This window comes from Stegodyphus dumicola, chromosome 7 (assembly GCF_044657685.1).
Source record: "Stegodyphus dumicola isolate Sdum_Otavi_A_Nest chromosome 7, ASM4465768v1".
Taxonomy (NCBI): Eukaryota; Metazoa; Arthropoda; class Arachnida; order Araneae; family Eresidae; genus Stegodyphus; species Stegodyphus dumicola.
In genome coordinates this window covers 77,005,172-77,030,825 of record NC_140774.1, presented here as the reverse complement: position 1 = coordinate 77,030,825, position 25,654 = coordinate 77,005,172, and the positions used below count along the sequence as shown (strand labels likewise).

At 35.2% G+C, this 25,654-nt stretch overlaps 1 protein-coding gene across 1 annotated transcript in view; it reads right to left on the bottom strand.

Moving 5' to 3' along the window:
* LOC118193891 (cytochrome P450 2U1-like) overlaps window positions 1–25,654 on the bottom strand; it is a 119,380-nt gene that overhangs the window by 20,095 nt on the left and 73,631 nt on the right. Inside the window, exons 5-7 of the mRNA XM_085820504.1 lie at window positions 14,574–14,728; window positions 13,696–13,814; window positions 12,495–12,750 (exon numbers count right to left, since the gene is read on the bottom strand). Coding sequence (XP_085676630.1) covers window positions 12,495–12,750; window positions 13,696–13,814; window positions 14,574–14,728 — 530 coding nt within the window. The remainder of the gene's footprint in view (window positions 1–12,494; window positions 12,751–13,695; window positions 13,815–14,573; window positions 14,729–25,654) is intronic.

Below are 25,654 nucleotides of genomic sequence, written 5' to 3'. Positions count from 1 at the left end.
AGCAGTCTTAGGCATGTCCTCCGGTCTAACACCTATTTGAAAATAACCAGTCGTTAAGTCTGAAGTAGTCATATATTTGGTAGAAGTTATGTTGCTTAGAATTTCTTCAATAATAGGTAACGGATATACCGGATATTTAGTAATGGAGTTCAATTTACGATAGTCAATTGCAAAACGCCACCTTTTCGGATGTGTTACCGGATAGTCATTATTTTTCTTACATAACACAACCGGCCTAGCATAACTACTTGAGATGGGCGTTATCATCTTTTTACGTAACATATCTCGAATCTGCCACTCTATAATTTTTTCTTTATTCTTATCATATCGGTATGGTTTGTGGCGAACTGGCAGTGAATCTCCGGTGTCGATACTATGGTTAGTAACTTGAGTAAATGGGGGAATATCACTAAATAACGAAGAAAATTCACTTACCACTTGTCGAATTTTTTGTTGCTCTACCCTAGGCAGGTGGTCGAGGTTTAATGTCGGTGGTTCTGTTTTTTCTTCTCGAACTGCTTTCATCGTCAGCTTAAGGGACGCTTCGTTTTAATCCAGCGTTGCGAATGCCTCTGAAAGAAAATCTATCCCTAAAATGACATGTGCTTGCAAATTCTTTACGGTAAAAAACACAATCTTTACTTGCTCGTCCTTGATACGAATGTATAACGGTAACTTACCTATGCACTTGCATCTTTCTCCCTGCGCAGCTAACACTGTCGTATTATCCGAATTAGTATATATGCGGTATTTACTGAAATACTTCCTAAAAAATCTTCTGCCACGCAGGAACACTGCGCGTCTGTATCCAGGAGTGCGGTGGCTGGGATGTTATTCACCAATACTTCAATCTTTGGAAGAGTCAAATTTTTCACCATCACTGTATTTAACTTGAAGGAAGAGGGGTTTTCTTGGCCTTCGGATTTCCGCACCCTCCCGTCTGCAGAAATCCGTTTTAGTTTAAATTATTTTTCATTTCCGTGCTTTCCTTCTTTTTCCACTGGCCTTGAGACTTTTTTCCTGGATTGCTATTGAACTGTCGACGTTCGCCGGCTGTTTTTGAATGCTCGGGTTTCCTTGCCCTCTGATTCGCTTTGCTTCCGTAGCCGTGTGCTTGAGTTTGCTGTAGTCTTGGCGCACCAAATTGGTTTCGCTGTTGATATTGGCGTCTTCTTTCAATGTCCGCCGTTCTTCTACTTTCAAACTGGATTGCTAGCTCAAATAACTTTTCCAGTGTAGTCGGATTTCTTAATTCAATAAAGTCTTGCACTTGGGGCAGTAACCTCGGCAAAATCACTTGAATTATCTCAGGTTCCGGACGATTTTCATACAAGAGTTTGAAGACGTGAATTTTTCTTAAAATAAAGCTTGAGAGATTTTCGATTTTTGTCTGATATATACTAAAAAGTTCCGTTTCTAATTTCGCACGATCCCTTACAACAGGGAAGGCTTTTACTAGGGCAGTCTTGAAATTCTCGTAAGTATAGGTGGGACTTCCTGCTTGACCCAAGAGCCTTCTGCCTATACACTTGAACCAGTTAAGGGCTTGGCCCCTCAAAGCGCTGGTAGCTAAGGTAACTTTTTGAAATTCGTGCACGGGGTTGAGCATGAAGTGGTCATCCAATTTTTCCAAAAAACTGGTTACCGGTGAGTTTCCATTAAATGTTGCTTCTGGTTTCATCGAAGCGCGCATGGGCTGGACGATGTAACCAAATCCTTCCAGGGCGGCAGCTGGCATTTCTGGATTCTGAGCCGCTTCTGCAGGCAGCACAGGTTCTTCTTTAAACTCGGCCATGGTTATTCTTCTTTGTTGGGCGCCACTATCAGGTTCAATGTTCCGTCTTACTTTCTTCGGGAACATGCAAGGACCTGACTCGGAACAGAGAGCTTACTAAAGCTATGTTCAATAACTGTGGGAAGTAGACAGGATACACATGAAGGGTATACAAAACCCTTTATTTTTCTCTATTTACAATAATTTCCGTACTTCGGAATACAAAGACCCACTACTTGTGGTCTAAACGTAAAAATATAAAAATAAAACTAAACTCTAATTTAACTTTAAAATAATAAACGTGGAAGATTGGCCTTATATTAACAGGAAGCCGTATGTAGTACAGAGAACTGTGAACACTACAATACGTTTAAAGTTATCGAGAGGATTAAACCTCTGGCCTGGAAGGCAACCAGCAGCTGAGTAAAACTTCTAAGGTAAGCGGCCTGCTTCGACTAACTGCTTCCTCTCTCTCGCTTGGCAAAAAGCCACAACTTAAATACTTGGTGTTCGCCAGACAAACTTTGCATAAATACTTTAACGCTTTTAATTCTGGCCGGAAGTAGAAAATAAGAAGTGATAGTAAAGATTTAAAATAAAATAAACGTTAGTAAAACTTAGGATCCTTACAAAGCGAACTTTATAACTTCCGAATTAGCAAATAATTTGCAGTTGAGAAGGGAACCAATTACGATGCCTGTTAGTGGCTTAAGTGGAAATGTGACAAATGCTAAATTTAAAACTAGGGCACTTGTTACCAATGAAAATTCTTCTTTTTCAACGTACGCTGATTTTTGGGTTGTTCCTAAAATAACAGACTTTGTACCTGCTACCAGAATAAATGTAGAAAATCTGAAAATACCTGAGCATATATACTTAGCGGATCCAGATTTTGACAACCCTGGAAGGATCGACCTCATATTGGGTGCAGAACGTTTTTACGAATTAGTGTAGGAGCGAAAGATACGATTATCTAGTATTTTCTTTTTTCAAGATTCAATCTTCGGATTTATTGTTAGTGGGTTTGTTGAAACTGAAAATTCACATCAATATTGTGAGCTAATCTCCCAGTCGGAAAGTTTAGAGGAATGTGTACATAAATTTTGGAAAATCGAAGAAATAGCCAGCGAACCCCTTAGAAACGAAGAAGAGGAGTTTTGCGAATTGCATTATCAGAAGACACATATGAGAAATGAGAGTGGGCGTTTCTTAGTACAGATACCTATTCGAGAAGAAGCACTTCATCAATCAGACGATTAAAATCTTGATCAGACGACTAAAAGGTTAAATAAAAAAACCAGACCTAAAAAGGCTTTATACAGGTTTTATCAATGATTAAGAAAGCGTAAATCATATGGAAAGGATTGAAGAAAAAAATCCTCCACCCGTTACTTTCTACCTTTCCTCACCATGAAATTTACAAGCCTGAAAAATCATCTACGAAATTGCGCATTGTGTTTAATGAATCAGCTCCTACTACTTCAGGATTGAGTCTGAACGACATTTTACTCTCAGGAGAGGTTAAAGAAGATATTTTTGATTTAGTTGTTTAATTTCGTAAGCATAAAATAGCACTGGTTGCAGACATTAAACAAGTGTTTAGACAGATTTTAATCGATTCATCGCAAAGGAATCTTCTACGGATCTTATGGAAAGAGCATGAAGACGACTCACCTAGTATGTTCAGATTGGACACTGTTACGTATGGGACTAAATGTGCTCCATTTATAGCTATAAGAACCCTAAAACAGTTAGCTTTGGATGAACAGCAGAAACACTCTTTAGCTTCCGAAGTGATTCTTTCTGACGTCTGTTTGGACGACATAGTTACAGGAGCCTCTGATATTGAGTTTGCTATTGAATCAAAGAATCAACTAATAAAGATATTCGAAAGCTGTGGTATGTCTTTACATAAATGGAACTCAGCGTGTAGTAGACATTTTAAAATCAAAGGAAGAGTTTCACTTTGATTCCACTGAATTTACGAAAATTCTTGTCATAATTTGGCAACCGGAATCCGACATCTTTACTTTTAAAGTTGTTTTCCAAGGCAAATCATCTTTTACGAAAAGAAATGTCCTTTCAGTCATTGCTCGGTTGTATGATTCTATTGATTTTATCGGGCCAGTCATTTGTAAAGCAAAAATATTCCTAAAGGAATTGGAAAATCTTAAGACAGGAAGATATGCTCTGCGTTCTACAACCGATAAAAATGTTATCGTAGGTTTCTCCGATGCTTCAACATCTGCGTATGGAGCAGTGGTCTACCTAAATGCCATTCAAAATAACCCTTGTTTAGAGTTAGTGGCAAGCAGATCTCGAGTAGCCCCTTTGAGGACTCTATCTTTACCACGTTTAGAACTCTCAGCTTGTCTTCTATTTGCTGAGCTTGTTAAAAGAGTTCTGACTTCGCTAAATTTAGACATTGAAAGGGTAACATTATATTCGGATTCGACAATCGCATTATCATGGATAAACGGTTCTCCACATCAACTCAAAACCTTTGTTGGGAATTGTGTTGCGAAAATTCAGTCGTTATCAGAGAACTTCGAGTGGAAATATATCCGTTCTAAAGAGAATCCTGCTGACTTGGTTTCACGTGGAGTCGAGCCTAGCGAATTTTTATCTTCAGAATTATGGTTCAATGGACCTTCTAATCTTGACATGAATGTTATAGGTTAGGTTAGGTTAGGTTATTTAAATACGGCAAAACCTCGAGGGCTATCTACCTAAGGGGAGGGATGCCTTCGTGAAGGACTTTCTAAGGGAAACTGGCTCGTATACACGTTACACATGGGGAAAACCACGAAAACACGCATGCAACCAGCCCGTTCGCGGGATTCGAACCTCGGACCGAACTACCAGTGCTCAGCGGACTTTACCGCTCGGCCGCTGGTGGGCCATGAATGTTATAGAAAAGGCCAGTTTGTATGTTAAGGACTATGAACTTTACGAATGCAAACTGAAAAAATCTCCAGAAATTTCTCTTCGTATTGACTTCATTAACTATTTTCTTTCTTTAAGTAATAGTTTTGTTACACTAATTCGTAGTCTTAGTTTTATTTATAGGTTTATTTCCAACTGTCGACAAGGTAAGAGGTCATCAGGTCTTATTACTAGAGATGAGTTTACGTATGCCAAGCTAGCCATGGTAAGGCTATTACAGCTAATAGTATTCAAAAGAGAAATTCGAGCCCTTGCATATGGTAAAAACATAAAGGATAGTCACTTAAGTAATTTAAATCCTTTCGTCGACGAAAATGGAATACTTAGGGTTGGTAGCAAACTAAATAAATCATCTTTCAAAAGCATCCTGTTCTGCTTCCTAGGGATCATAACTTAACTACTTTAATTACGCAACGCTTCCATTTAAAAAATTTACATGTTAGTGCTCAAACTTTGCTGCATTGTTTTCGACAGGAATTTTGGCCCCTAAACGGCTGAAACTATGCTCGTAAAATAGTACATAACTGCATTATCTGTTTTAAAAATAAACCTAAAATAGCCCAACACTTTATGGCATCATTGCCGAAAAAAAGAGTTTCGGTGAATCCCCCTTTTTCCGTAACTGAAATTGATTTATGCGGACCCTTTTACAAAGATTTTTCGCGCGACGCGGCCTTTGCTCAACTGTATATTCGGATAATGCTACCAACTTTGTCGGAGCCAACTTCAATATGAAAAGGCTGTTAAACTTCGTCAAAAGTTCCCCTAGTCTCTCGTCATATTTAGCTTCTAAATCAATCGTTTGAAAATTCAATCCACCGCGTTCTCCCAACTTCGGTGGTATTTATGAGGCCGGGGTGAATTTAAACATCATCTAAAACGAACTACCGGAAATGCAAAAGTGACTCTCGAAGAATTTTTGACTGTTATAAATCAAATTGAAGGTATGATAAATAGTAGACCTTTATTACCTTTATCTTCAGATCCCAAGGACTTCGAAACTTTGACCCCTGGATCGGAAGACCTTTAATCGGAAGACCTCTTAATGCTCTGCCTGAACCTTGTATAACAGAAATTCCCGACAATAGACTTTCCCACTGGCAGAAAATTGTCAAAATTAACCAAATGATATGGAAGTAATGTTCCAGAGATTATCTAAACAATCTTCAACAGAGAAGTAAATGGCTATTTCAAAAGGACAATATAAAAATAGTTACTCTTGGTATTAGTTAAAGAGGATAAACTACCTCTATGTACGTGGATAGTAGGCCGTATCTATGACACCATCCCTGGAAACGATGGTAAAATCCGTGTTGTTGTTATCAAAACGTCTCAAGGACTGATAAAACGTGGAATATCGAACATATGTATTCTACCTATGAACGACTGATGTAGTGAATTTATATTATAATTACTTGTATAAATATTGCATATCTATTTTATTGTAAAATGTAGTAATTTGTTTATTATTTGTTTATATGGATATATTATTGCATTTAATTGTGTCGAATTGATATATGTATCTAACTTTGAATTCTTAAATAATATATATTAGTTTTGAAATTAGTATTTCAACGCCGGGCGGGATATTGGCGCCTGATCGTCTGTTATACGAAAATTTTCTACTTGTTATTAACTTGTTCGATGAAATTTTGTTTTTGTTTGGATTTCTGAATGGCTGCTAATTGAGCAGTTATTTTTCCAATAAAATAAATGATGAATTTAAAGGGAAATTAGTTTCGTTATTTCGAACTACAGTCCAAAACAGGTACTGAGGCCCTTGCCTCGGTGATCAAACCTACAATATAATGGGGAAAAGGAACATGAATAAAAATGAACAGGGGTACAAATATAGATACAATGAATAATTTCAGTTTAAAAATGAGTAAATAAGGCTAATTTATACAATTATGGGCTAAAAATTCTGTACCTACTGACTGATCATGTAGGATGTGTATAAGATCTATATGTGAAATCAGTATCTATGATTTCGTATTTAAAATGGTCGGAATAACTGAAGTTATTATTTTTAATGGCTTCATCATGGAAGATTCTGTTGATATTATGAATGTAAAGCTTTATATTGTTACGGTTTATGTATTTATTTAGCTATTTTTAGTAGAATTGTAATTAAAGTTGTTTTATTTCCCCGTGCAATGCAGCGCGCGACGAGTTTTGAGGGAAAGTTACGCTGAAAAAGCAAAAATACAGGAGCACGCGCATTTAACATTTAATAAATAGATATCTCGTAACTGTACTCTTTTGTTTTCCAGAAACCTCGAGAAAATACCAGAATGTTCTCGTGCATGATTAAAAAACCGGAAGAAAACATCTCAGTTCAGTTGTTTATTAGTTGTTTACTAAGATTTGTTGTTTCATCGATTGTTCTATGGAGTTGCTGATTGTAGCGAATTCGCGGTGAGATCGGATTAGCTTTCTCTGCACTTGGATTGAATTCTGTTTAACGTTTTAGTAGTTTAAAATATAACTAGTGTGTGATATTTTACGAATATCTGTAAGGAAAAGTTTCAGCATTTTGTTTTATTTCTTGTGATAAGAATAAAATTTATTGACATTTTATCGGACTTGTGCATTCAGTTTATTACGAAGCCGTAAGCACGCAACACTTTTTCGTGTCAGATTTGGATGCCAATAGTAGTAGAATTAGGATTTGGATGCCAATAACTAGAGCGATGGAAGGAAAATTGAAGCAGTTGATAACTGCATTTGCTGTATTCCAAGAAACGATGGAAGCTGGTCAAGCATCCTTTAAAGAAGAGATTACAGTTGGTCAACGATCAGTTAAAAATGAGATGAAAGCTTGCCAAGAATCTGTTAAAGTAGAGATGAAAGCTGGTCAAGATTCAGTTAAAGGAGTGATGAAATCTATTAAAGAAGAAGTTAATATGGGCCAAGCGAAAATGAAAAGAGAAATCACATGCACGATAGAAAACAAATTTGAAGTTATGGAAGACAGCATTGACACTGTTAAAAAAAGTTAGACACATTAAAGAAAGCGTTTTTTCTGTGAAAGAACAAACAGAAGGAATAGTTTCTGCCTTCCGACAACAAATCGAACAACAAATTGATGGCAGGGTTTCAGCAGTTGCGAAAGTAGTTGATACTTTGAAGAAATTCGTAGCGACGGCAAAGAGAAATACAGATGGTTTTTTAAATTTTTAATCGATGCCTGCTCGTCCTGCGTTCAATTTATTACGAAACCGTACGCACGGAACAATATAAACAGTTTTCAAGTCTTTGGGCAATAACTCATTTCTTAGCACAAACAATCTTTTCACATGTTCTGTATTTCGTCTGCATTGAAAATATTTTCAGTACAGCACTTTGTACGGAGTTCAGGCCATTCATTTGACAACCAAATAACAGGTGAATCAACAATGTTTTCTTCCACCAGCTATAAGTTGTTACAAACTTATCTTTCGCTCTTTCTACGGTTAATTCTTCAATTTTCTGCCGCATTAATAGACTCCTGTTTTCTGAAAACAAAACGTTCAATGCCTTTTCAACATTGTGATCTTTCTCCTGTGAATCTGTTTCGCATAGTTTCATTTCGTTTTTGCTTTGATTTCCCAACAAAACTTTAACAATTCTTTACAATTTTGCATATAAGTACAAATGATAAAAATGACTAAACAGAATAAAAAATGAACTTCTTTTCATTTTACTTTGAACGAAGGCAAAATTCATTAATGTTTATTCTGTTTTTAACGAGTGGTAACAATCATTTATTTAAATTTTAACTGCGAATGTACTTGATGAATTGATAAAAATTACTTCAGAGTTATGTTATCAAATAGAAATTAACAACCTGGGATTTGAGAAGGAAATCAACTCACAAATTTGACGTGCTAAAACTGTGTCGTACGTTTTAAACTTTCGTGCGGATGCTTCAATTTTGTTTTCATTAGGATTTGTCATAAATCTAGATTTTGTTAGGCTTCAAGGTATAAAATGAGTACTAGAAAATGTGCTGCTAATTATAAACAATACTCTTTCAATTTTTGTGAAAGAGTAAGTTTGCAACTTTCTTTAAAAACAATAATTTACTATTATTAAAAATTGAGAAAAATTTAGGATGAGCAGCGGGTTTAGTTATGCTACAAAAAAGAGAAAAAATGTAAAATACGTCTGCAACGGATTCAGAGTTTAAGACGTCATTATGATAGATTATAGAACATCATAATGTGGAAGTTATCTCGAGCTCTCTCATACTCGGAATGTTTTCTAATAAAATTTCAGTTTCATTTATTTACTTACTTACTTGAAACACTAATAATATAGTGTTGCATTTTCGTACACAAAATTTATTTACAATCTTCTTGGCTATTTGAAATGTTTATTAAGTATTTTGAATTTTATATATTTCGTTTATAGAACATCATTTGCAACATTCTTGAATTACCACCTTTTTATGAAAATAACGTTTCTCGAAACATGTTAACTCAATTTCCACTTGCAAGCTAATGTTCATCTAATTTAGCTTCTTATTTGATGTCGATGTAAAGATGTAGCTGAGTTCTGCTAAAAAGTCATCACTCATAAAAATGTGCTATTAATAAGAATGAGGAATTTTGAAAGTGCTTTATTATAAGAACTTTATTGAAATTGCGTAGATCTGACTTTAATGCTGCTGGTAACTCGAATAGAAACTCATTCTTTGCGCGTAATGTAATTTACTTTTTCATTTGCTGTTAGCTCAGCTTTATTCTGTTTTACCTGCATCTGTATAAACTACAACAATTTAAAAAAATAGCTCAGGTTTTCATCAATCTTTACGAATTTTGAACTTCTTAGAATGGAGTTTTAATTTATTCCGATGGTCGCTGAAGCAATAGGATTTTTTGCTCTATTCGTTATGACTCAGACTTCGGGCATTAACAAGAAAGACATAATGCAATTTCAAGGTTTATATGTGAGCGTCTGAGTTACGCATGGGTACTCTTGACAGAAATTCATGATCTAATAAGATGAATCTTATTTATTGCTATAATCATGTTTTATATTTTCGACAAAAGTTTATTTAAGCTATTTAAAATAGTAAAAAATATAGCACACATTTTACATGATAGCAAAGGCTGCATGTTATTTAATGTCCACTGCAATGATTTTTGATTAATTCTTAGTTTACGCGAACGATCTGAAGCAGCTGGCAAGTAAAAATGTAAGTGAAAGACTATTGCTATTTATCAAATAACGTTAAGGTAAAATTAATGTATTGATGCAAGATTTAACGACTTTTAATAAATGTTAATAAAAAATCAGACAGTAGTTGACATTAATTTCGTTATCATAAAGATTAGGTTATAAAATTATTACCTAAATAAACAGCTTTCTTATTATATTAATAATATATCTCCAGTCTTCTTTAGTTATAACATTTAATTTTCTAAGGAAAAGATTTACTTTGTGATTAAACGAAATCCGTTAATGACTCTGGCCGCAGAGACAGACAGCTAGATAGGAGCAGATTTCAAGTTCTTTGGAAGAACTTAATCTAGTAATCCGTGCTTTTTCAGTGACCAAATTTAGTAAATTGTAAATATCCATCTGTAACATTTATAACTTCTCGAATTATTAATAGCATGTTAAAATAATTCAGAAGTTAATTTGTTTTTAATTAATAATCAGTTTCATTAAACAAATGTAATTAATTTAATTCAATGAATTCAATTTATTAATTGTTTTAACAGCATTTTTTTTCTCCCAATTCCTTTTATTTAAAAGTACGTTCTTTTCAATATGCAGTCAAACCTCGGTCAAAGACACCAGATCCTTAAAATCAGAGATTAATACGCTTTCATTTGTCGGATGATTCCTAATAACGGGCAAAAGCCCCGATTCTTTGGGTGCCAGCTCACGGGTTATGGTTTAATAAAAATATCTTTTTTAGGCATGCCTGCTATTTGATCTAAATGTGTTATATAAAATTTTATAAAAACATTAGTAAATTTCTGAGCTTTTTATATTTCCCTTTATCGATAATAAACTTTTTATATATTATTATATAATATTTATATATTATCATATAATTTATATAATATATATATTTTATATATATTATATAAATTATATGATTTTCCCACTAATCATATAATTTATCAGAATTCGGTGATCAGTGAATAAATCAGAAGGATAAATCACCTTAAAACTTACATTTTTATCTTTCACTGAAAACCAAGCATTTCGGTTGTAGGTGTCTGGGAATAATTAAGGTTACAACCACTTGGTATCAACATCTGTCAAGGCTTTAAGATAATGTTAAGATGGATTTCGATTTCAGATTTATTTATCGTAAGTGTTTTCAGAAAGCAAGTTTATAAAGTAAATTACTCTACATGCATTCGTGGGCAGCTCATCAGTAGTTAATACACGCAAACTCAAACAGATAAGTAAATAAATGTATGTAATAGACTCGTTATTCTTCACAAGAATTTTATCCTTTGTTTGGAAGAAAAATGCGTGGCCATGGCTAGCAATCCTTTGCAAATGGCTACGCCGTTTAGAGTTTGTAAAATCTTGCAAAAAGTGAGAGATTACATATAGATCAGATGATCTTTGATGAACCGAAACTAAGAGGAGAAAGAATAAATTTCGAATAATTGCAAATTCGAATCGATGAAGGTTTCGTCATATTGCCCCAGGAAAGCGCTGAATATTCCATATCGGTATAAATTGACGTGTTTACAAAGTACGACGGAAATTATTGCCTACATTAATAATGATAATTATATAACTGTATAAAAAATTCTAAAGCATGTTTGAAATTAGGATATCAGATTTCTTATTTGTATAATTTATATTAGAAAAATGCTACAAAAAGTGATATGAAGTCATTTAGCTGTGATAGAGAATCGAATGGTATAGATCTACTTTATAGTGAAAGCTAACGCAATGTTTTCTTTGCATTTAGTAATCTTCTTCTTTCAACCACATTATTATTGCATGGAAAAATTAATGTAAACAGTGTTATAAAAGCAATGCTTTGAATATATTGTTTTTTAATTTTTTAAAGAACCTGTATCATGTGTTTCAAAACATGGGCTAAAAGTATAATTCAAGCAACTGAGTTTTGCACCTTAAGATGTAAGATCTTGTCATGCTGTTCGAGTCCATATATAAAGACTACTATAACTAATGACATTCTGTACAAATCCATAAAAAAGATGAGGCCATGCTTTCATTTCACAGTGCAGTCTTTCAAGAGTTTCACTTCCTTTCAAGAGGGGACTAGTTATACTTCTTGATACAATTATATGTTTCGAAAGAACATTTAAGCACACCAATTCTAGTGTTGAATGGCATTACTTTTAAAATTAAAGTACGTGGTATGAGGATTGCGTTGATTATGAATACGCCCAAAATAAAGATGCCACACACCATGAAATATGTCTCATTAAATATGTCTAATAAGCATGGCTGATAAATAGTCTAATATATCTGATTAAGTGTGTGCTAATGTACTATTTTCATTCGCACAGTAGTTTTGAATTCGGATCAGTTGAAAACCATTGATCTAAGCCTTAAAGTTAGCCTAAATATAATATATTTTGAATCATGTTTATGTATTAATCATTCGGTGCAATGTAAATAAAGTGCAGTTCGGTGCAATTTCATATATTAATCATTCGGTTCAACGTAAATAAAGTGCAGTTCGGTGCAATTTTTTAGTACAAAATATTAAAAAATTTGAAATTTTATTGGATATTTTTATGTGTTCTGTAAAATTACAAATCAGTTAAAACTTATTACTTACTATCTAGGTGGATAAATCGGATTAATAGATATAAATCGAGCCATCTCCATGATTGTTGCCAGGGTATACGGCGTTTTTATCTTGTCATCAAAACAAACGGTGCCATCTTTTCCTATCACGGCATCTATTTCTTGGTGCACTTTTTCTTGTACGTCTTCATACGTCGTCATTAACAATAATAGCCAAATAACTCCGGCATAAGTTGATTCATTACCGGCAATGAAAAGAATTACCAAGTTGCCAAGGAGGTTTTCGACTGAAAAATAACACAGATGTTTTATTTTGATTGAAATGATGAAGTCTCAGACAATGAGTTACTGTAAAAAGCATCGATACAGTTTACATTTGAAACATTTAAAATTATGCTGTATTACTATTTAAATATTGTTCTAGATAAAAGTAGTCAAAGCTGTGGCAACATCAGGAAACCTTATATAGACTCATATTTTAAAAATATTATAACTTAATTAGACATTTGTCACAGAAAAAAAATACTATGTACCGATGTTAAATCGATCCCCGTGATGCTTCTGCGCATGAGGAGAAAAGCTCAATCAATTTGCAAAACTAAGTAGTAAGTTTTTCCGAAATGCAACTATTTATTTACTTACCGCTTGTCTTGCTCCGATCTCTCTTTTTTTATCTAACTTTTCAAGTATAACACAACACACAACAATCCAAAACGCGCGCACATACACACATAAGGGGGGAGAGAATAAAAGAGAGAATGTTTTCAGTTAATAAAAAAGAACGTATGTCAGTGTTTCTGTCTTCTACGAATTTTCAAAAACTAGTGCATCCAATGAAAAATTTCAGGCATTATTGAATAGTAAATGGAAACAAAATTATTTAACCTAATTAATAAAAAGCTTATTGCTATTGCTCATATAAATGTTGAAATGTAGGAAAAGTTAGTCATTAGTAAGACTTAATGGAAATAATACTAAGATAAATAGGTTATTTGCATGTACAAATTAAGTATGAAAATAATAATATTTGTTAATGCAAAATTTCGAGAAACATACGAAGAATTATTTTTATTCCAGATAAATGATTCCAGGCATCATTTATCTTTTTTATACATACGGATATGTGTTGATATATATCAACTTATCATAATGTACATAATGGTAATTGGTTAATTGGATAATAGCGAATTTAAAGTAAAACAAAAATAATTATGACAGTTATTGTTACTTACTTGTAAACGTGTGTGGTTTCGAATCATTATTCCTATTCTCCATTTCTTGCAAGTAGCAGCCGATGAAATCATCTCTTGTGAGAGCATCTTTAGAACGCAATCTTTCTTCTACTTCACGTCTAAGAATCATAAAAAAAAGTCCAATAAATTTATAATTCAACGTTTTAGACAGGATAAACTTAAAATACATTTTTGTGCTGATACTTGGGAAAACAGATTATAAAGAATATTTTCTGTTTCGATTTTAGCTGACTCGGCATGTCAAAGCAATGACAACACATTTATTTTGCAGATTAATTTAAAACTGTGTAACCAAAGACAGTGATAAAGAAAAGGAATTTAACGTATTTAATAAAAATTCATGAAATTAAGTAAATGCTGAGTGAACTGTTAAAGTTTTATCCAAAACATTTTTACGGTTTTGTTGTTGTTTAGGACTAATATTTTACAACCAAATCAAATGAATTTTAAAACAGTGAACAAGTTTCCAGTGATATCCTTCACACACTAGTTTAATATTTGAAAGCTGTCATAAACTTGTACCTTTGCAGTTTGAACATGGAAATCTACCAAAAATCAGCACTGATTTTTTTCATAATGAATTGTGTTTACCTGGATATACATGTAATATGTAAACTGAATAGGAACTGTGAATATTTACTTTTCTGTTCGCTGCATCTAATTAATAAATAAGTCAAAGTAAACACTCTTCATATTTTTCCGAAACTTAACAAAATCAAATTATTCAGATACAATTAAACTTATTATTTGAAAAGTAATCTTTTTAGAAAACCATCTAAAAACACGAGTTGGAGACTAGCCAATTATTTCAGTTATGTAAATTAAATTAGGTAACAAATGGGTTTCTCAAAACGTACTTGAAAATGTCTTCGAAGTCTCGAAGGACGTGAGCAAAATGTTTATAACCTCCAATGTTAAAAACTTCCAAAAATTTAGTTATCCAAGGCAGATTGATATTAAGACCGACAGGCGAGAAGTTCTTCATCAACAGTTGGTCACATCGTTGAATTTTCTGAAAGATATAATTCATTTTAATATAACAGTATAAATATTGTTTAAACAACAGTATAAATATTATTTAAACAACAGTATAAATATGACTTAAACGACAGTAGAAATGTTATTTAAACAACAGTAGAAATGTTATTTAAACAACAGTAGAAATGTTATTTGAACAACAGTATAAATGACTTAAACAACAGTATAAATGACTTAAACAACAGTATAAATATGATTCATGACTAAATTAAGTATATAAATAGGAATTAAACACAAGTATAGATGCTATTTAAACAACAATATAAATATGACATTAAATAGCAGTATAAATGTGACTTGAATAGTTGTGCCGCTGCATCCAAAAAATTAAACTTAAAAGTTACCCCCCTTTCAGTTAGCCAAAAAGCGGTTTGAAAAACTACCTGAAAATCAAAAATATAAAAGGTACTAAAATTCAGAAATACAAAGCGTCAGGTAACAAAAGGTAAAATAAATCCATAAACAAATAAAGTGCGGCAGCAGATTAAGATTTTTAAAAATCTATTTGTTTCTTCTTAATACAGCTCCAAATCTTGGGACTGAAGAGAGCAAGATAGCGGAGAATATGATTTCAATTCATTTCTTCTCAGAGATTAGACTGTATAGCCAGCAACTCCTATAATAAATTATTTTCTACATCCTGTTATTAAAGAAGAGTGCTTGGCAAAGTTTCAATATCGATTGGAAGCAATAATGACTGTTGTAAGTGTGCAGATATTCCATAGTAAAGATTCTACAACTACCCTTTTCTTTGGACTTTGATACGTAAAACTGGGAATTTTGGCATATGTGAAATACTGTTCTATCATAACTCTCGGAAATTCTTTCCAAACTTGTTTGAAAAATTCATTTTTAAGTACTTTCTTCACGCATCTCATCACTGGATATCTGAGTAATCGCTCAGTATTTTTTACCTGCAAATCTATACGCTTTCATAGCTCGGATACCAAAATGACGATGACTCCATTGTAAGATGATAATTTTGTTATTATTAGACAGATCATGTAAAAAAGATTAATAATCAAAGGAAAAACTAAACATATGTTGATTAGATCCTCAAAAAGCACTCATGTTTATTTCGTAGTCGTGGATCAAACTTTTAAGAAAGATATTCCAGTTAAATTTATATTTAATGCATTATCATAGAGAAATTCGAAACAAATAAATATTAGTACATACAGTTAGTATTAAAGAACTCTATCTTTCAGCGCTGCATACGATAAAGTGACCCCATGCAGCTATTCAAAATTTACTCAACACGGCGGTTTGTGAGAGGAAAAGAGTGAAAGTTCTTTTTACCCATGTAAAATAATCGTCAACAGGGCTGTGATTGGAAAGTATGCCCTGTGTCTAAACAGAAAGAAAGAAGACAAGACAGCCCATTATTCATTTTGTTCTAAATATTTTATTCAAAATAAAATTAATGATTCATTGAAAACTATGTATTGAAAATACACTCCTGCTAAAAAAGTAAGAAACAAAGGCAAAATATGGAGTAAATGAAATGAATATTCGTGAAATTGATCCAAGAGTTTGGTGCGGTATTACTAGACCATAAAGCAAAGACATACAAAAACACATCTATTACAACCATCACACCACAAAAGACCAAATGTGTCGGAAGAATGAGCAGTAGAAACATCACGCTAATAACGGTTATGATACCCTCTAGCTGAAATGACGGCGAAGCAAGTTGGCAATAGTGTCATTGATCGCTTGTTGTGGCAGTAGCGCCCATTCCTGTAGTAATACACGTCCAAGCTCCATGAGTGCCCGGCGACACATTGCAACCTGATATCCTTCATACCAACATGTCTCGCAGGTGCTATATGGGATTAAATTTCGGTGATCTAGTAGGCTACATCATGTGGAATGCTTTCACTCTCCAGATAACTCCACATCACTAGAGCTCTATGCGGACGGAGGTTATCGTCCATAAATATTGCGTCGGTACCCATTCCAGTGATAAAGGGACGTACAAGAGGATGCAGATTTCGTCGCAATATCGAATGACTGTGTTAGAACCAGGGATATCCCACGTAGTGGTTGATGCAGCCCTTCGTTGCTATCCCAGTCCATATAAGTAAGTCACCTCCTCTGTAATAGTCTCTTTCGATGTTTGGCTCTCGATAGCGTGTCCCCACTGCTCCGGTGTCACATTGCGATGTTCAGGAGTCCATTTCACCCGCGCTCTGACATGCGATGAGGACAAAGGAACACAAGACCACAGGTCGTCGGACGTAAAGTCCACTTTCATGCAGTCGACGCGACGTAATCCGACGGGGTATGGGCCGTCTTACAGCAGCACAGAGATGCGACGCCAACTGTCGTGCTGTAAGTTATCAGGTTCAGTGTTTCTCCTTACTTGTTTGGGGAACATTCAAGAACCTGACTCGGAACAGGGACCTTACTAAAGCTATGTTCAATAAATGTGGGAAGTAGACAAGATACACAGGAAGGGTATACGAAACCCTTTATTTTTCACTCTTTACAATAATTTCCGGACTTCGGAATACAGAGACCAACCACTTGTGGTCTGAACGTAAGAATATAAAAATATTAACTAAACTCTAACTTAACTTTGCAATAATAAACAAGGGCCTACGTGGAAGATTGGCCGTATACTAACAGGAAGCCGTATGTAGTACAGAGAACTGTTAACACTGCAATACGTTTAAAATTATTAAGAGGATTAAACCTCTGGCCTGGAAGGCAACCAGCAACCGAGTAAAACTACTATGGCAAGCGGCCTGCTTTTACTAACTCCTTCCTCTCTCTCGCTTGGCAAAAAGCCACAACTTAAGTACTTGGCGTTAGGAAGACAAATTTGCATAAATAAGTTAAAAGTTTTTAATTCTGGCTGGAAGTAGAAAATAAGAAGTGATAGTAAAGATTTAAAATAAAATAAACGTTAATAAAACTTAGGATCCTTACATACTTCCCGCCAGAATTAATTAGTTTGAAACTGAGGTCTAAAAGGACCTAGGACCTTGTTGAAAACTGTTAGCTCTAGAATCTAACGCGAGGCCAAACTTTTACAAACATTTCTCACTAGAAACAAGAAATTAAAAAAAGTCGTTTTTACATTATCAACTCCTTGGACAAGACTTGTAAGGATCTTAAGTTTTACTAACGTTTATTTTATTTTAAATCTTTACTATCACTTCTTATTTTCTACTTCCGGCCAGAATTATAAGCGTGAAGGATTTTATGCAAAGTTGTCTGGCGAACGCCAAGTATTTAAGTGTGGCCTTTTTGCCAAGCAGCAGAGAGGAAGCAGTGAGTTCGAAGCAGGCCGCTTACCTTAGAAGTTACGCAGTTGCTATTTGCCTTCCAGGCCAGAGGTTTTAATCCTCTTGATAAATTAAACGTATTGTAGTGTTCACAGTCTCTGTGCTACATACGCTTCCTGTTATTATAAGGCCAATCTTATTCTAAAGTTAAATTAGAGTTTAGTTTTATTTTTATACCTTTTACGTTAGACCCCGAGTGGAGGGTCATTGTATTCCGATGTAAGGAAGTCATTGTATATAAAGAAAAATAAAGGGTCTTGTATACCCTTCGTCTGTATCCTGTCTACTTACTACAATTAGTGAACATAGCTTTAGTAAGCTCTCTGTTCCTAGTCAGGTCATTGTATGTTTCCGAAGAAGGTTAGAAGAAACATTGAACCTGATAGTGGCGCCCGACGAAGAATAACCATGGCCGAATTTCAAGAAGAACCTGTGCTGCCTGCAGAAACGGCTCAGAATCCAGAAATGCCAGCTGCCGCTCTGGAAGGATTTGGGTACATCGTCCAGACCATGCGCGCTTCGATGAAACCAGAAGCAACGTTTAATGGAAACTCACAGGTAACCAGTTTTTTGGAAAAATTGGATGACCTCTTCATGCTCTACCCCGTGCACGAGTTTCAAAAAGTTACCTTAGCTACCAGCGCTTTGAGGGGCCAAGCGCTTAACTGGTTCAAATGTATCGGCAGAAGTCTCTTGGGTCAAGCAGGAAGTCCCACCTATACTTACGAAAATTTCAAGACTGCCCTACTAAAAGCCTTCCCTGTTGTAAAGGATCGTGCGAAATTAGAAACAGAACTTTTCAGTATATATCAACAAAGAATGGAAAACCTCTCGAGCTTTATTTTAAGAAAAATTCACGTTTTCAAGCTCTTGTATGGAAACCGTCCGGATCCTGAAATAATTCAAGTGATTTTGCCGAGGTTACTACCCCAAGTGCAAGACTTTATTGAATTACGAAATCCGACTACACTGGAAAAGTTATTTGAGCTAGCAATGCAGTTTGAAAGTAGAAGAACGGCGGACGTCGAAAGAAGACGCTAATATCAACAGCGAAACCAATTTGGTACGCCAAGACTACAGCAAACTCAATCACATGGCTACGGAGAAAAAGCGAATCAGTGGGCAAGGAAACCCGAGCATTCAAAAACAGCCGGCGAACGTCGACAGTTCAATGCAACCCAGGAAAAAAGTCTCAAGGCCAGTGGAGAAAGAAGGAAAGCACCGAAAGGAAAAATAATTTAAACTAAAACGGATTTCTGCTGACGAGAGGGTGTGGAAATCTGAAGGCCACGAAAACCCCTCTTCCTACAAGTTAAATACAGTAATGGTGAAAAATTTAACTCTTCCGAAGATTGAAGTCTTGGTAAATAATATCCCGGCCACCGCACTGCTGGATACCGGCGCGCAGTGTTCCTGTGTGGCAGAAGTCTTTTTTAGAAAGCATTTTCGCAAATACCGCATATATAATGCGGATAATACAACAGTATTAGCGGCGCAAGGAGAACAATGTAAGTGCGTAGGTAAAGTACCTTTGTACATCCGTATCAAGGACGAACAAGTAAAGGTGATGTTTTTTATAGTAAAGAATTTGCAAGCAAATTTAATCCTAGGAATAGACTTTCTTTCAGACGCACAAGCTACACTGGATTTTAATGCAGCGTCCCTTAAGCTGACGATGAAACCAGTGCGTGTAGAAAAGGTTGAACCGCCAAGGTTAAATCTTGACCACCTGCCTAATGACGAGCAAGATAGAATCCGACAAGTGGTAAGTGAATTTGCTTCCTTATTTAGTGATATTCCAGGATTTACTCAGGTTACTAACCATAGTTTTGACACCGGAGATGCATTGCCGGTTCGTCAAAACCCATACCGGTATGATAAGAATAAGGAAAAAATTATAGAATGGCATATTACCGATATGCTACGTAAAAAGATCATAACGCCTATCTCAAGTAGTTATGCTAGTCCGGTGGTTTTATGTAAGAAAAATAATGATTATCCTTTGGAGCATCCAAAAAGGTGGAGATTCGCTATTGATTACCGTAAATTAAATTCCATAACGAAATATCCGGTATATCCGTTACCGATCATAGAAGAAATTTTAAGGAACATAAAATCAACCAAATTTATGACGACTTTAGACTTAACGAATGGTTATTTTCAAATAGGGGTCAGGCCTTAGGACATGCCTAAGACTGCTTTTATAACCAAGTCTGGCACTTATGCATTTTTGCGTATGCCGTTTGGCCTTTCAGGCGCCCCAGCAACATTTCAGCGATGCATGGACATTGTGTTAAGACCTGTTCTTGGAAAGTCCACATTTATCTATTTAGACGATATCATTATTACTAGTGATAATCTCGACCAACATATACAGGGTTTAAGACAGGTGTTTTCTTTATTAAATGAGGCCGGTCTAAAAGTTAATGTCGAAAAGTGCAAATTTGCAGCCCCTGAATTAAAATATTTAGGTTACAAAATATCGCAAAAAGGGATCGAGACAGATGAATCAAAAATAATCGCTGTACAAAAGTATCCGACTCCAAACACGGCAAAGAAGCTCTCTTCTTTTCTAGGACTTTGTTCATATTATAGGTCTTTATAAAAGATTTTGCGGCTATCGCTGAGCCATTGTTAAAATTAAAAAGGAAAAAGGCAAGATTCTCGTGGACGGCTGAAGCCAATAGTGCTTTCGAAAAATTAAAACAAGCATTAACGCAAGCCCCTGTGTTGAAATTCCTGAAAAGGATTAAAATTTAGAAATTTCAGCGGATGCTTCGGATTATGCGGTAGGAGCGGTACTTTCGCAAAATCAGCAGCCCGTGGCATTTTTTAGCCGAACTTTAAATCAAACACAAAGAAACTATTCCGCGACCGAGAGAGAGGCACTTGCAGTTCTGTTAGCAGTGCAAAAGTTCCGAGTCTATTTTGGAAAGGCGCCGATAACAGTATATTCTGATCATGCGGCGGTAACTAGATTGTACTCAGGGAAAAATTTATGCCCAAGGTTAATAAGATGGGCACTCAAGCTGCAAGAATATAATCTGGTAATCAAGCATACCCCCGGAAAGGAAAATATCGTAGCAGATGCCCTATCACGAATTAAATTAGACGAATAGGGTAATACCGTAAAAGTTGCAATGCTGACAGCGTGTACAATAAATTCCCGAGAAACTGTAATAACCGAACTGGGTAAGGATCCTGAGTTTGGAAGTATTTATGAGTATTTGAAGGATCCTGAAAATTTTAGCCACCAAGATATTGTGGCGATAAGAAATAGGGCGGCCCATTACGAACTAATAGATGGTCTATTATTCTACACAAAAACTACGAATTCCAACAACGAATTTCGACCTGTTATCCCAGCTAGTCTTAGATTAAATATCCTGCAAGAGCTCCATGACAGCCCTTTAGCTTCTCATGCTGGTATTCGAAAAACTATCCAACGCGTACGCGAGGCAGTCTACTTTCCTGAACTGCAAAAGTTAACAAGGGCGTATGTCCAGTCCTGCCCAACATGTCAAGCCGTTAATTATATTAATTTCCGCCCGGCCGGGTTTCTAAATAGTATTAAATCCGAATTTCCAAATGAAATAATCGGCATCGATTTATTGGGCCCTTTCCCAAAAAGTCAGTTAAACAAAAGTCGCTATCTCCTTGTTATGGTTGATCATTTTAGTAAATGGACCGAAATTGTTCCCTTAAAACGAGCCTCCGCGAAATTAGTTACTGATTCTATTTTAAATAAATATATTTTAAAATACGGGGCGCCCCTAAAAGTTATATCGGATAATGGTCCTCAATTTGTAAGTAATATATTTGAAGACATGTGCCAAAAATTGGGCATACGTCATTTTAAAATGGTCCCGTATCGGCCGCAATCAAATATAGCGGAACGGGTCAACAGAAATATAGTGAAAATTATCCGTAGTTATGTTAAAAATTTTCATAAAAGCTGGGATAACTATGTCAATGAATTTGCTTTCGCCCTTAGGACCGCAAAACATGATACAACGGGCAAAACTCCTGCTGAGTTATTTCTAGGCAGAAAGGTTATAACACCGTTAGATAAACTATTTTATGTGCAACAAAGAGCCCCAGAATTTAAAATGGGTGATATAGAAAAACTAATAAAAGAAGCAAAAAAGTAAGTAGCACAAAGAAAACAAAAATTGTATTATGACTTGAAACGACGGGGAGTAACTTATAAAGTAGGGGATGAAGTACTAAAAATTAAGCATTCACTTTCTTCAGCACCAGAAGATAAAACTGCCAAATTTTTTCCACGCTTTGAAGGACCATATGTTATAGAAAAAATAGCTCACGCTGTTGTAGTGTTAAAGGCAAGAAATGGTGAAACCTGTTCCGCAAATATTGATCAAATTAAACCCTACTTCGATCGTAATAAAATGAAAATCTTTTCAGATCTTTTGCAGGATCCGGTACGGCCGACACCGCAGGTACAAGTTCCAGAGGTGGGAAAACGACAAGTACAAGGGCAAGCCAATGAGAGACAGAAGCAAGTGAAAAGAAAATTGCCCCGCGGAAAAACTGAAGGTAAAAAGAAAAAGAAGCCGTTCCACCGTCCAGAAAACAGAGTGCACGAACACCCCCAGAATGAAGAAGAGAGAAGGACGACGTATATGGAAAGGACCGGGAGAAAGGACGGCAACTATAACCCGGCTGTGAAACGGAAGATTGACTCATCCGACAGAACTCTCCGCAGCAAAAGTCGCCGAACTGCGGAAGGGCCATCAGCGGCGGAGGAAAAAGTACAAGAAAAATTTGAACGGCCAACAACGAGGTCCAAGCAGGATCACGATAGAAGTTTCCCGGTTCCACCAAGACCAGCTGCCTTCAAACGGCCAAGACCACAAGCAGAGCACAAAAGGAAGGTGTTCAAGGGTGGCCGTACTGGTGAAAAACGGAAGCTTCCAGAGGAAAGCACTGAAGGGCGAGCCCGTACAAGAAGGAGGATCAACCAAGCTACTATCAGCTATACCTTTAAAGACTGGGCCCAGAAAAGGATGTCTGAATATTACAAAGATAAGTAAAATTTTATGTTACTTTACAAACTTAAGTTAATCTTTCATTCTTACTGCAAGTGGCAGATTTCAAGAAGTTTTACCTCATGCGAGGTCTACCTTTATCGCCAAAAGGGCGAGAAATGAGTTGTGACCGATTTTCTTATTATGTTTTTCAATTACTCGCGCGTAAAACTAAAGTTGATGTATAATAGCGTTGTGTAAAGACTTAAATATTGTAAAAAGTTATTGTATAAATTTTATTTAAAACATTCTAGCAAGAAAGAAGTTTTAGTCTGAAAGACTTTTTGAAATGTAGTATTATTTCAATGTAGAAAGAATTGGCACTTGCTTTGAAAAGAATAGAAGTTAACAATGTACTACTAATGTATGTTTTCAAATGTGTAAAATTAACGGCATGTTGATATGTTCTTGTATACATGTGAACTGTTATTTTGAATGTTAAGAAATACCGTGATATGGTAAAAGTGAAAGAAATGTTAAAAATTTGTTATTCGTGTGACTGTAAAGATTAAATCATGGTGAATATGTGTTAAAGGTTGAATGATGTAGTTAGGCTCTCTGACGCTACACTTTAGAGTTAGCCACTTTCAGAATAGTACCTCAGGGTTTAGAGTTGAAAGTAGGGTGTGTTAAGAGGTCTCGTATGTTGAATTTTAACACGTTAGTGTTTTGATTGTAGGAGGAAGTGTGGCACACGTAGACAGAAACACATACGTGTTTGGTGTTCTTTTACAACACATGTCAGAGAGCACGGGGAGCTATAATTAAAATAGTCATGAATGAAATAAGAATGTTAAGAGAAGTATATTCTATATGTTAATTGCAATGTCATTCTGTAACATTTCATTAAACTAGTTTTCCTTCCAGATCTCTGGAAGGAACCAGAATTGAATAAAGCTCCTGTTTAGATGCAGTACAGATGAAAAAAAAAAAAAAAGATTGTTGTATATCCCGGGAGTTGCTATTGTAACAAATTTCTTTCTTTTAAATTTTCTAGTTTCTAGCTAAGTTATGATTGTAAAAGGTTGGCCTCGCGTTAGGTTTTAGAGCTAAAAGTTTTCAACAAGGTCGTTTTAGACCTCAGTTTCAAACAAATTAACTCTGGCGGGAAGTATGTAAGGATCTTAAGTTTTACTAACGTTTATTTTATTTTAAATCTTTACTATCACTTCTTATTTTCTACTTCCGTCCAGAATTATAAGCGTGAAGGATTTTATGCAAAGTTGTCTGGCGAACGCCAAGTATTTAAGTGTGGCCTTTTTGCCAAGCAGCAGAGAGGAAGCAGTGAGTTCGAAGCAGGCCGCTTACCTTAGAAGTTACGCAGTTGCTATTTGCCTTCCAGGCCAGAGGTTTTAATCCTCTTGATAAATTAAACGTATTGTAGTGTTCACAGTCTCTGTGCTACATACGCTTCCTGTTATTATAAGGCCAATCTTATTCTAAAGTTAAATTAGAGTTTAGTTTTATTTTTATACCTTTTACGTTAGACCCCGAGTGGAGGGTCATTGTATATAAAGAAAAATAAAGGGTCTTGTATACCCTTCGTCTGTATCCTGTCTACTTACTACAATTAGTGAACATAGCTTTAGTAAGCTCTCTGTTCCTAGTCAGGTCATTGTATGTTTCCGAAGAAGGTTAGAAGAAACATTGAACCTGATAGACTTTTCATCTGAACTGCATCTAAACAGCAGTTTCTAGTTGAAATCTGGTTCCTTCCAGAGATCTGGAAGGAAAACTAGTTTAATGAAATGTTACACAATTAAATGGCAATTAACATGAATACTTATATTTTTCTTTTAACATTCTAATTTCATTCATGACGTTATTTAATTATCTCCACGTGCTCTTTGACATGTGTTGTAAAGGAAAACACCAAACACGAACGTGTCTATGTACAAGTGTTCAACACTACCGCCTGCAATCAAAACACTAACGTGTTAAAATTCAACATAACAAGACCTCAGAACACACCTTATATTCATCTCTAAACCCTGAGGTACTATTCTGAAAAGTGGCTAACTCTGAAGTGTAGCGTCAGAGAGTCTAACTACATTCATTCAACCTTTAACACATATTCACAACAATTTGCTCTTTTTACAGTCACACGGATAAGTTAAAATTTTTGGCATTACTTTCTCTTTTAACATATCACAGTATTTCTTAACGTTTAAAATAACAGTTCACATTGTATATAAGGACATATTAACATGCCGTTAATTTTACGCATTTTAAAATATACATTAGTAGTACATTGTCAACTTCTATTCTTTTCCAAGCAAGTGCCAATTCTTCTACATTGAAATACTACATTTCAAAAGTCTTTCAGACTAAAACTTCTTTCTTGCCAGAATCTTTTAAATAAAATTTTATACAATAAATTTTTTTACAATTTTCTTAAGGTACCTTTCTCAAAGATTATCAATGCTTTTACAATATTCAAGTATTTACACATTCCTATTATACATTAATTTTAGTTTTACGCGCGAGTAATTGAAAAACATAATACCAAAATCGGTAACAACTCATTTCTCGCCTTTTTGGCGATAAAGGTAGACCTCG